Genomic DNA, 13,368 nt, shown 5'->3' on the forward strand with positions numbered 1-13,368 from the left:
TGTAGAGAGAATGAAAGGAAGGAATTAAAATCATAGAAAACCCAGAATCCATTTCTGTCTCATTTTTTTCCCTTCTCAACATTGATATAGAATCTTCTATGTTAATTAGCTACTTTCCGTTTTATGAAGTGCTTGCTTTTTTTTTTTTTTTTCGGGTCCTGGGGCTTGAACTCAGGGCCTGGCAATATACCTGAGCTTTTTTGCTCAAGGCTAGTGCTCTACCACTTGAGCCAGAGCACCACTTCCAGCCTTTTCTGAGTAGTTTATTATAGATAAGAGTCTTAATGGACTTTTCTGCCTGGACTGGCTTCCAACTGTGATCCTCATATTTCAGCCTCCTAAGTAGCTAGGATGACAAGTGTGAGCCACCAGCACCTGGTTGTGCTTTCATTTAATTATAGGTTGAAATCTCTTCAAGTGTAGATATTCACTTAAGGTACTCAAAACTTTTGCACAAATAAGCATTTGAAATGCTTCCTTGTCCTGCTGTCATTACAATACTGTCACTCCAAATTTCTCAAAACATCCTCCAAGCACTGCATTAGCTGCTATTATTTTACTTTCAGCTAAAGCAAAGAAGATAAAGCAGGTATATGATTTAGTAGTGACACTCAGAGTCTGTCACATCTGGATATTTTACCTAGGTAGAACTGAGATAAGTAAGTGAAATACAAAATTCCTCAAAGATAATAAAAACAACGTAAAAATTAGTTCCATGTAGCAAAATAGGCCCCTCACCCTCATACACACTCATTGAACAATGTGAAGCTGGGGAAGAGATCTCAAGTATTCCCCAACATAATTATCCTGGTATGGAAAAAGAGAGATTTCCGCGTGGCCTTGGATTGGCTTTTCCTCCCCACAGAATGGACAGTGTGGGGGTTTCCTCAGAGCTGTCTTCTGACCACATGGTTGGAGTGGGGGTGGGGGTGGGGGCTGGGGGCACAGCTCTGCAGGTCCAGGTCTGGAAATGGGAAATGGCATATAGCAGGAAAAACATCAGCTCTCCTGTCAGAACAACTCACAGCCCACTTGGACACCTTTGATTCAGACGCCTTTGATGCATGCGATGCCTAAGTCTCCTGATTTGTTAAATGGTGTCAACCGTGCTGACTTTGTAGCAGTTCTAGGAAAATTACATGAGATACACGTAAAATGTCTAGTATAGTGTCTGTTATATGCCTCCTCCTCCTCTTCCTTTTCTCCTCATTACTTACCCCTCCTTTCCTTCTCCTTTTCCTCCTCTTCTTCCCTCCTCCCCCCTTTTTTCTTACTCTTCTTCTTCTTCCTCCTCCTCCTCCTCTTGCTCTTCATCCTCCTCCTCTTTTTCCTCCTCCTCCTCCTCCTTCTCTTCCTCCTCCTTTCCTCCTTCTCTTTTATCTTGTCATTTGTGGGGCTTGAACTCAGGGCCTGAACTCTGTCTCTGAGCTCTTTTGCTCATGGCTAACACTCTATCACTTTGAGCCACAGCTCTACTTCTGGTTTTTGAGTGATTAATTGGAGATAAGAGTCTTCTGGGGACTTTCTGGCTTTGAACTGTGATCATCAGATCAACCTCCTAAGTGGTGTGAGCCACCAGTGCCTAGCTCTCCTCCTCTTCCTCCTCATCCTCGTCCTTGTCCTCCCCTTCTTTTCTTCCTTCTCCTTTCCTCCACCACCTCCTCCTCCTCTACCTATCCTTGTCTCCACCTTTACAACATTCCTGAGTTTGAACCCTTAATGGCCTTGAGCTCTTGCCTGCTCAACAAGAAACAGATTTTAAAATGACAGAATAATGATCACTGTCACTTCTTTGCAAAGCCTCTTTAAAAGGCTTGGATCTCAGGGATGGGCCGTGTCCTTGCTGCGCTTCTGTGTTCTCGGGTTGTTAGGCAGGGAGTGCTTTGGGCAGCTAAAGAGATAAGAGGACTTAGTCTCCTTAATTGGCATATTGGCAGGAGGATTGCCGGCTTCAGGTTGCATTCCCCCTGTTTCTCAACCAGAATTTGTAAGGTATGAAGAGCCCAGAGACTCCGTTCCATTACTAAAGCCATCTAACGGGCTCCTCAGAGTGTTTGCTACCATCATAATTTTAGCTTAATCCAACTGGGGTTAGAGTTCATTCTCTTGAAGCTGTGTGCGGAGTATCAAATTTGAGCTCGACGCGTCCTCAGGGCAGTGCCAGATGCTCAGCCTGGGACATATTTAGAGCTCCTCCCTGGGGAGTTGCATCACCAGCCTGCTCTGAGCTACCTGATGCAGTGTGTCCGTGCAGACCAGTTTCCCCTGCCCGCATCTTCTGAGCCAGAGCGCGGCCTTGGTTAGGAGATGCCCATGTCTCTTCCCACGTGAATGGGCATCCTGAAACCCCAGGGCCAGGAAGATGACCAAGGAATCACTGTTGATGTGCTCATCTATCAGTATTTAGCAGGAAAAAAAAGGGTCAGGTGTGTGATGAACATCGGTAGTGTGTGTTTTGTAGTTGTTTCAAGCTGTTTTCTTTCTTGGGAACATGGAAGGGGCTGGGCGCATCTCTCTGCTCAGAGGATTCCACTCTTGCAGCTGTCTTCTGCCCACCCGTCTTCCCCACTGAAATCAGACGTGGGGGTCGAGGCAAAGCATGTAGCCCAGTGTGTGGAATTCATGGGTTGGAAGGGAGACAGACACATCCTCACCTTCATGTATGATGAAACTTCAATCTGTAGAGAAGAAAGGCCCAAACTCCTATTCTGGCACCTGAGGTAGCCCTGAGTGTAATCTATATTGACTAGAACATAGTAAATGTTCAGTAAGTAGTTGTGTAGTTGAGCTGATGTCTCCATCTCTCTCAGCTTCTCCCTGTGTTGCTGTCCTTGTTTCTTCCTATGTATCTGTATCTCTGTATCTCTGTATCTATCTATCTATCCATCTATCTATCTATCTACCTAACTATCTATTTACCTACCTATCTATCATCTATCTTTTGCTAAGTAGCTCAGGCTGGCCTATAACTTTCTATGTAGCTAGGCTGGTCTTGAGTTCCTGCTTTGGCCTCCTAACTGCTGAGATTACAGGTGTGAACCACCATGCTTGGTCTCCATCTTCATCTCTTATATGACTTTCCCTTTTCCCTTCCACACTTTAGACTCTGGCTATGGCAGTTTCTTTCTTTTGCTTTATCATTCTCTAAAAGAATTCCAATCTTTTTCTATGCTATTACTACTACCTGAAACTATTTCCCATCATTTCTTTGCTCATTTATATTGGACTTACTGGCAAGTCTTCTCAGTGTTCTTACCATGGACATCTTTCCTCCCGAAAGCTCCTCAATACTCTTCCCAACTTTCTTTGGAGTGTTTCATATAGTCAGCCTCATTTGACAGCTTGATTTGTCCTTCCTGCTAGACCAGGAGTGCCTTAGGGGTAAGAACTTGGTTATCTGTTATGTTCAATTAATACACAGTCCAGTTTACACAAAGCAAAATGATCAGTGAGAGGAAAAATGGAATTAAATGTAATCTCAGTGCCCAGACTTCTTAGGGAGCAGAACTGATATAATCTAAACTCTAGCATTAAGATACAATATGGAGATAATAACCATCATTTCTAGTTTTTTTTTTACTAAATGATATTATCTATAAAAAATCCTAGCAGAGTCCCTCTGAGAGCTCTTTAGCATTAATCACAAATTCTTTTGGATAGTGCTTGTGAGCTCCTATTCATCCCTCTACCCAAATGATCATCATGATCATTAGATTATGTCTTATCATAAAGACAAAAGTATGTATTTATCTATTAGGTATGTGTGTATTTACTTATCAGTCGGAGGTTTGAACTCAGGGGCCTTGTACTTGCTAAGCCAGTACTCTCCCCCTTCAAGCCCCATCCATACGGTTTTTAAAGGTAGGATCATACTTTTGACCCCCAGCTTCTAATCACCAAGATAAGGAAAGCATGGTACAGTGCACTCACAAGAGACTCCCAAGATCCCCATGCTGGTGGGGCAGAGGGTGGAAGAGCTTCAGGAGTAGAGGTGCGCTGCTCTCTGAAACCAGGAACGATTCTTGAAAATCCAGCATTCAAGGTAGATCCTTATTACCTGTCCCAGTGTAAAACCCATTGTAATGCTGTCTAATATCAAGTGGTGTCAAAATCCCAGCATATGCTCTGTTGGCATCTTCTGATTATGGTAACCAGACTGGCACAGTGCAGTTGGTTTGCTATACTAAAACGTGGCGGCCTCTTAACTGTGCTACAGATTGGTCCACTAAACACTAGAGGTAGGAGTGACATCCTAGCACCCCTAATTAAATGTGCCTGGGCAGTGCTATGAAGATGGAGGAAGTTGGGGACCCGCATTGTGATGGGACCTGGCCAAGATCAAACACATTTAAGTCACTTTAGCTGTAGAGTCGGTCCAAAAGAGTCCAGACCGTGTCACAGAATTCCTAGATACTCTGCATAGCCCAAATATGCAGAGACCCAGTCATCAAATCAGTAGTGCTCTAGTCCTGGAGTTTTTCAATTTCTCTTCCTTTCAGTTTCTTTGTTCACAAACTGACACAAAAATGCGTACCTCCCTTACCTATCAGAAGGATTTTTTAGACATGTCATATACAAATGAAGAAACTACTTATTGCTGCTGTTCATAAATACATTTATTAAGTTCAACAGGTGATAATGTATAGTTTACCAAAGCAAGACAGGGGTGGAAAGTCACTGATGTGCTGGGCTGGTGAGTAGATTCTCTTCTTAAGGACATTTTTGGATGGAAATTGGTGTTCGTTAGGCCCTGTGAGTCACACAATGTTACTGGTTTAGTATAAATTTGTAAAATAATTTCTTTTAATTTCTTTAAGTGTAACTTCACCCCGATTTGGTGAAATACTACTCACAAGAGGAATCTTTCTGAGTCACCAAATGATTTCTTTTTTTTTTTAACATATATTTTTATTTTTGCCAGTCCTGGGACTTGGACTCAGGGCCTGGGCTCTGTCTCTGAGCTTCTTTTGCTCAAGACTAGTGCTCAACTACCAAGCCACAACGCCACTTCTGGCTTTAAAAACAAATTATTGGAGATAAAAGTCTCATAGACTTTCCTGCCCAGGCTGGCTTTGAACCATGATCCTCAGATCTCAGCCTTCTTAATATTTTGGATTACACATGTGAGCCACTTATGCTCACGTGTGTAATGACTTTTTAATGATTGTTTTCTGAAGAAGGGAAGTAACAGATAAAAAAGAACTCACAACTCACAGGTACAGATATATTTTTAATCTTTAAAGAATGGATTATATTTTAGGATAGATTATCTGATTTGATTTAAATAACCACTTATATATTTCTTATAATAGATAACTATCATATATTAGATAATCATTTTGATTAACAGATAAAATATTGATTTAGCTAGTCTAAATATTCTATCTAAGTATGATGTAGAAAGGCATTACATTTTATTTTCACTTAGGCACTAAATCCCAACTGAACTCTGAGGTGACTTTTCTTTTTTGGTCAGTTGTGGGGCTTGAACTCTGGGCCTGGGCTCTGTCCCTGAGCTCTTTTGCTCAAGGCGAGCAGTCTACTACTTTGGGCCACTTCTGGTTTTCTGGTAGTTAATTGGAGATAAGCTCGTGGCCTTTCCCACCCATGTTGGCTGTGAATCATGACCCTCAGCTCTCAGTCTCCTGAGTAGTTAGGATTTCAGGCGAAAGCCACCGGCGCCCGGCCTGAGGTGACTATTTTTAAGGATATGGGAGAGTACCTCATTTTACAGGTGGCCTTCACTCTTCTAGAAGTTTTTTTTAAAGCTGTATAAAATATAAAATTAACTTTATTTCCACATTATATTGTCTAAGAAACCGAGAATGGAAAATCTTATGGCGTATTCAAGTTAGCTGCGAACGTGTCTGGGGCTTCCAATCTGGGCTATACCATGTTAGCGAGGCCTTGGGAGTCTGGAGTATTTCCAGGAGTACAAATAGCTGCTTCCGAAAGTCTTTGCCCTGGGCCAGCTGCCTCTGTCTTTGTGGACTTGTCCATTTCCTTTCTGTAGATTCCTTAGCATGGTCACAGTCCTCTCAAATCCCTCTTTTCAGGACTTTTCTAAAGCAGTAGTGTTGGTAGGGAAAATGTGTGGTGATTTCCTGTGCTATTCGTTCTCTGATTATTTGCATGTTCCCAGGTTCCACCTGTGCTACAAATGCTCGCTTTGAGATGAGCTTCCTCCGTGGACGTGGTCCTTCCCAGCACAGGGCGCACTATAAGCACTCAGTAAACACACAATTAACCAGCTAGAAAACTCCTCGAGGTTTAAAATGCTGTTTCTGATTATCTTTGCGGTACTTCATCTAAGGCCAGATGCTCGTAGGTGCTTAATGACTGGTTTGATTGAAACTGTACGTCAAGCCTGAGAGAATGCTCACTACATTTTTCATTCCCATGGTCATGTGACTCTCAAGGCTGGAGGCTTTTCCCTCACGTGACCATCTTCCCATGACAGTTTCATGGGTGGGACTTTGAATGGAGGTTTTTCAGGTAAGGCCTGGCATGGAGGAGGAGTCCTATGCTCTCCACGTTGTCAGAGGTGGAGGACATGCTGAGGGGTTCCAGCTCTGTCGTTCTCATCACATGATGAGAAAATTGGTTCTCTTGTGTTGAAGTGATTCCGCTGTTTGAATGTATGTAATGCTACTTTTTGAGTCCCTTTGTGTTATCCCAGTTGACATAGTGAGACCAGAGTCATTGGTTATTGCTTACATTTCCAGTGTTCATCTCCATTTCACTCCTGGTGTGACTTTGTTACCATGAAGCATTTATGGCTTCGGGTGATGATCGTTGTCCCTGCCTCTTCTAAACATGTACTGGAGAAAATGTGTCTAAAACTTCCGTGAGGCTCTAATTAGATCCTTCAAATGCCTTCATGCCTGTGGACATCATAGATGAGGAGATCTATGTGTTGGTTATTTATTCATGTTTGTTTTTAACATTGTCTTTCAATAGTTGTACCAGAGGGGGTTCAGTTCAACAAACCAGTTTAGAAGTACGCTGCGTCTTAATCAACGTCATCCCTTCCTTCATCCTCCATCTTTCCCCTCCCAGCTCCTCCAGTTTCCTGACTCCATTTTCACATACCTGTCTTGAGTATTCTGGCTTCCCCTCTCCATTTGTCTGCCTTCAGCCCCTTGACCTCCCTTCCAACCCAATACGTTTCAGCTTCTTGGCATCCATTTTGTTAAGCAGTCGTGAGGAGACTTTTTAATGCGATAGGCCAGTTCAAAGCTATTTTGAAAAAAAATCTTGTTTTGAGAAAAAAATTTTGAGCCATCTCTGGTCAGTGAGAAGTGTCTGGGAGATCACAGCAACAAGATGGGATTTGAAAGTCCATGGCTGAGGGCATCTGAGTTGCTGTGTGTATGTGTGCGTTCGCGCATGTGTGTGTGTGTGCGTGTGTGTGTGTGTGTGTGTGTGTAACCGTAGAACAATTCTGCTCCTGAAAGCACTGCACTCAGGTCAGGATGAAGAGCCGCCGCTGAGAACCCGCTCTCCCCTCTGATCTGCACCTGAGGGAGTCAACGGCATAAAACTGTAGAGACATGTACAGAATACTTATAAAAGCTTCTAGTTGTTTTTGGTGAAGCTAGCAGTTGGGACTGTGAGTAAACTAAATTTTTCATCAGGCATCTATCTTTTATTCAGGGCTTTGGGTTACTTCTGCAATATATTTAGAAATGAAGGATGAAGAATTGGCAAGGATGGAAGAAAATGACACTTGGTTCCCTGTGGACACTTTCTCTTCCCAGTCCTACCCCGCCCTCCCACCACGTTGACAGAGAAAATAAAGCAGAGCTAGAAAGAAAGAAAGTGTAAGAATTGTGGGATGTCCGTTTGCAGAGGTAGAAAGCAGTTGTAGGGAGGTGAAGATGGCAGCAAGATGGTATGGCCTTCTGCCTCCTTCCCTCATAGTAGTGTCAAGGTCTCAGGTCCAAGAAGCACTGACTCTTAACAGCACCAAAAAGTAATTTCTCAATAGATCTAAGTAGGCATTGCTCACTGGGCGCCAATGGCTCACATCTGTAATCCTAGCTGCTCAAGAGGCTGAGATCTGAGGATTGTAGTTCCAAGCCAGCCCGGGCAGGAAAGTCTGTGAGACTCTTAATTCCCACTAGCCAGCAAAAAGCTGTGGAGGTGTGGACGAAGTGGCACAGATCTAGCCTTGAATGAAAAAGCTCAGGGACAGTGCCTGGACTCAGATCTCAGGCCCCAGGACTGGCACATACACATAATACACAAATAGATATTTCTCCAAAGAAGACATCTATATGGCCAACAGGAACATGAAAACAGTGTTCATCACCACAATCAGGGAAGTCTTAGTCAAAACTACAGTGACATTTCATCCTGGTAGTAATGCTTATTATGGAAAAGAGTAAGTAGAGTAAATACCGAAAGGATGTATAAATAAGGGGGAGCCTGGAGCACCATTAGTGAGGATTAAATTAGCACAGCCAGTATGGAAAACAGGTTCCTGAAGATAAAAATAGGAGTATCATATGATTCAATAATCTCACTACTGGGTGTATGTACAAAGGAAATAAAACCAAAATGTCAAAGAGACATTTGCACTCCCAGATTCATTACAACATTGCTTATGAGAAATGGAAACAACTTGTGTCCATCAACTGACAAAATGGATAAAGTTCTGATACACAATGAAATAGCATTCAGTCCTTAAAAAAAACCCTGTCATTTACAACAACATAGATGGAACCAAGGCTTGTTATGTGTAGTGAAATAAGGCAGGTGCAGAAAGACAAAGATGGTGTGATCTCACTCCTGTGTGAAAGTCTAAAAACAAGTTGGCTGGCCAGGCTCTGGTGGCTCATGCCTGTAATCCTAGCTACTCAGGAGGCTGAGACTTGAGGATCACGGTTCAAAGCCAGCCCTGGCAGGAAAGTCTATTAGACTCTTATCTCCAATAAACCACGAGATAACTGAAAGTGGTGCTGAGGCTCAAGTGGTACAGCACTAGCCTTAAGCTGAAGAGCTGAGGGATAGTGCCCATGCCCAGAGTTCAAGCCCCACAACTGACAGAAAACAAAACAAAACAAAAACCAAGTTGGCTTCATAGAAGTTGAGAGGAAAATGGTGGTCCCCAGAGGCTGTGGAGAGCAGGAAAGGGTGCTGGGGAGAGGTTGGTCCACAGGTTCTAGTTAGGTAAGAGTAAGAGGTTCTGGTGTGCTATTGCATGGTAAGAGGGCTATACCATTCCTTAAATCTAGCATGTAGGAGATTGAAGGTTTTCACCATAGAGAAATAATAAATGCCTGAGGAGATATGTTCAACCTGATTTCAATAAAACATAATAGTATTGGTAACAGAATATAACATTGGTAACAGAATATCATACTACCCCAGTAATAGACATAATGCTTGTGATTTCATGTAGTAATTAAAAATAAATTTAATTAATAGTAAAATAAATTTAATTAGCATTCAGAAACTAAGAGAACAACCCCAAACCCAAAGAAAAGATAAGCATTGAGGAGATGGAAATGCTAATTGAGCCCATTTGATCACAAGACCTGAAGGGATCTTTTGACCTGGAAAGATTCTACTTGCTAATCTAAACTGTCAAAATCTTATGACTTAACAATTCTTGACATTAGGTTCCCCAATGTAAACTTCAAACATGTCAGCGTATTCTCTGACTCCAGCCTTCCCCATCCTTCTCCTTCCCTGTTGTTCATCCCCCTGGTTGTCAGGAGCATGGAAGATTCAGGAAAGGACCATCTGTCCCGGCAGCCCGCTTTGTGTTGGGCTGCTCTGATTCCTCCTCCGTGTTTGGACCAGCGATCCTTGCCCGGGACTCACAAACCAAACAAAGTGTCCCCTGATCTCCCTTCTTCCCTTTGTTTCAATCGCTTTCTCCAGTAACGATTTCCATATGCTTATCGCCTTACCTCCCCGAAGAGGATTATTTTTATCCCCCCTCCATCCCAAATGACCTGATTGGATCTTAGGAAAAACCATTTACTCAAACACGTGACAAAGAGCTTCTAAAGATCCCAAACCTCTTTTCATTATGTGTGATGTCCCAGGGCAGGGATGAACAGAGAGGAAGTGGCTGGATTTAAGAATAGCTGACAGATGGGTCAGGAGAGTCTGGACTGAGGGAGCAGGCTGAATAATCGTATGAATAAACGCGACAGTCTAACCTCGATCTCCAGATAGAGCCTGCGATCTCTATTTTCCTCCAACCTGGTATTTATTTTGTCATCTCGAGACTGGCCTCCCTCTCTTCAAGGTGGTGACATTAGTGCTCTTTATTACGGCTTGTCCTGGGCCAATTTTCTTCAGCTGTTGCTGAAACTTACTAAAATGCCAGATGTCAAGTTGGAAACACGAAACCCCAAAAGAAGGTCGTAAATCACAAAACCCAAACCATAAAAAAATATAATAAAATACTCTTAGTGTTGTGCTCTGGCGCTTCCCAGCTCAACTCTCCTTTTGTCCACCTCTCTCCAGGCTACCATGCTCCTCCCCACCCCGAAACCTAACCAAGCCCCCCTTCTTTACAGAGCCAGGGGTGATAAGCAACTCAGCAGCATCTCACCCCAGGCTTGGCTGCTTGCATTGCAGATTCTGAGCAGAGCACCGGGTCCGACTCTGAGGTGCTCACGGAGCGAGCTGCCTGCTCATTCGGCGGTCACGCAGAGCTGGTCCCTGGAGCTGCCGGACCCGTGCCTGCCGCCATGTCATCCATGGAGGAGATCCAGGTGGACCTTCAGTGCGCTGATCTCTGGAAGAGGTTCCATGATATCGGGACCGAGATGATTATCACCAAAGCAGGCAGGTAAGACACTTCTTGCAATGGCCAAATTCTGAGAATCAACAGTAGTCGGAGCCTGTGTTCTTCCCTGCCTCCTCCGCATCATGGGTTTCTGGTCACCCTGGTGAAGCTGTAGCATCTTCTGCTCTCCTATTTCAGCCATGACTTCTTCTTGTGTTCATTGTGATTTTGCCACTGTCCTCCAGCATTCAAATCTAAATGACCACCGCTCCACAGTTTCTTTTTTTTGCAAATATATTTCAGCTACTCCCAAAGGGTCTAGGTATCCTAAGAGGCCGAAGATAGATCATCAAAGCATGTGTTCCCAAACTTCCCTCTCCAGTCTCAGGAATTGTTCTCCCCAGTCAACAGTTTACGTCTTCTAGGATGACTAGAACAACCAGACACATAGTAAAAATTGGGCTTGGTGAGCTTTGGAGACCTGCTTCTTGGCCCAAATATCTGATTGTTGGCTTGAAATTATGATAACACGTTGATTGTGAGCCATATGCTTGGTGGCTCACGCCTACTCAGGAAGCTGAGATCCTGAACCTCAGGATGGAGGTTCAAAGCCAGCCCTGGGCAGAAAAGTCAATGAGGTTCTTATCTCCATTTAACCAACCAAATGTTAGAGGTGGAGATGTGTCTCCAATGGTAGAGCAACAACCTTAAGTGAAAGGAGCATGTGAGCGTGCAGGGCCTGAGTTCAAGCCCCAGGACCGGTGTTACCCCTAGACTTGTGGACCTCATACAAAACATAAATAGGTAAATACTAGGATGATAAAAAAAAGTTAAAATACATTTTCTCTTGAAATAGTTTTCAATAAACCACTTCTTTGTTGTCATCATTTTATTCTCCATAGCTAGGTTTCAGTTTCCATTGCCATTTATCTATTCTATGTGAGACACTCATGTATATATTTTATTATATATTAATAAATATGCATATAAATATATTATACATAAACCTATATAATAAGTATTATATAAACATCTATATAGTAAATTTTTTTTTTGTCATCATGGGGGCTGAACTCTGGGCCTGGGCGCTGTCCCTGAACTTCATTTGCTCAAGGCTAGCACTCTACCACTTGGGCCATAGCACCACTTCTGGCTTTTTCTGCTTATGTGGTGCCGAGGACTTGAACCCAGGGCCTCATGCATGCGAGGCAAGCACTCTACCACTGAGCCACCTTCCCAGCCCCAAGTAAATATTTTAAATATAATATCATTTAACTTTACAAGACCCCTGTGAAGGACTCCTGTGATCACAGGATAATAATAATCATGTTACCTACAAACAAGGGTGCAAAGACTAATAGTTAATTAACTTGACTAAGTCACTAACTTAGTCATGGGGTAGTAAAATATAGCACCAGAATTCAACATCAGTCTGTGAGGCTCTCAAGTCATGGTCTTAAAAACTATTTATGACTCTGCGCTTCTAAGAAATGGTTGTAGTTTTTGCTCTTTTGGGTTCAAAATAAAAACAATTTACCTGACACTAAATTTGGGTTATGGTTTTGATTATACAAGAGTGGTCAATTGAAAACCAGCTGAACAATTCTCTTTTTGTGCTTTCAAAGCCAATGTCTATAGACTGACAAGTTGTGTGAAGGGAAGAGATCTACCTCACTGCTCATAGGCTACTTCCATGAATATGGACGTGAAAGGGGAAAGAATGCTTTTGTTGGGTCATCTACCCACTCAGTAGGATGCAAGCAAATCTGAGATTTTGGCCTGTTCCCTTCTCTCCTGAAACCCTCTTCCTTCTTTATATTTCACTACCAAATCAGTCCACCCGTAATCTCCTTAAATAAAGCCACTTTGAAAGAAAACATCTTCTACGGCTGATTCTTTCTTGTCACTTGAGCTTTTGGGCTCTTACCTCATTAAGGCCTGGAAGAAAACAAAACAATTCAAGCAAAATGTTTTTTTGTTTTTGTTTTTAATTTTTTTTTGTGAACATACTGTACAGAGGGGTTACAATTACATGGGCAAGATAATGAGTACATTTCTTATCAAGCATTGCAGCCTCCTCCTTTGTTTACTTTTCACATCCCTTCCCAGCCTCCCCCTGCCCCCCAAGCAAAACGTTTTCATTTGAAAAGTTTTGCTCCTCCATGATTTATTCTGCCCACCTCTGTTCCTACAAGTTCTTCTAGAGGCTGAAGAATAGCGACTTCTTTCCTAGCAGAGATAAACTTGGTTTCCTCATCAGTTGAATTGGAAACCTTTGCTTAAGTTTAGATCCTACGATTGTGACTTGTCTCAGGTGTTGTGATTCCGTCTTAGATGATTCAGGAGCAGCTCAGAAGCACGTGGAGAAGTTCTACTGTTGATGAACTTCATTCCTCCTTTCTCATTGCCTGGCTGGTTTCTTCTCCACTTTCATTCTTACACAGCATTCTTTTCCATTTGGATTCCCATTTTCACTTTGCCCTATGTAGCTTTCGATGTTCTTTTTGTTTTGTTTGTTTGTTTGTTTTAAGTTCTCAGTTACCGTCTGTTTCTCTTCACACTCCAATCCTGTTGGTTCTGAATGAAGACTGTCTACACAATCAAGTTTTGAATCCTCA

General features: G+C 42.8%; 1 protein-coding gene across 1 annotated transcript in view; it reads left to right on the top strand.

Moving 5' to 3' along the window:
* Positions 1-13,368, top strand: part of Tbx15 (T-box transcription factor 15) — a 91,259-nt gene that overhangs the window by 43,425 nt on the left and 34,466 nt on the right. The window contains exon 2 of the mRNA XM_042692350.1: positions 10,600-10,813. Within this exon, the coding sequence (XP_042548284.1) occupies positions 10,600-10,813 (214 nt within the window). The remainder of the gene's footprint in view (positions 1-10,599; positions 10,814-13,368) is intronic.

Source organism: Dipodomys spectabilis, unplaced genomic scaffold (assembly GCF_019054845.1).
Source record: "Dipodomys spectabilis isolate Male_0828 unplaced genomic scaffold, ASM1905484v1 ptg000148l, whole genome shotgun sequence".
In the NCBI taxonomy this organism is placed as follows: domain Eukaryota; kingdom Metazoa; phylum Chordata; class Mammalia; order Rodentia; family Heteromyidae; genus Dipodomys; species Dipodomys spectabilis.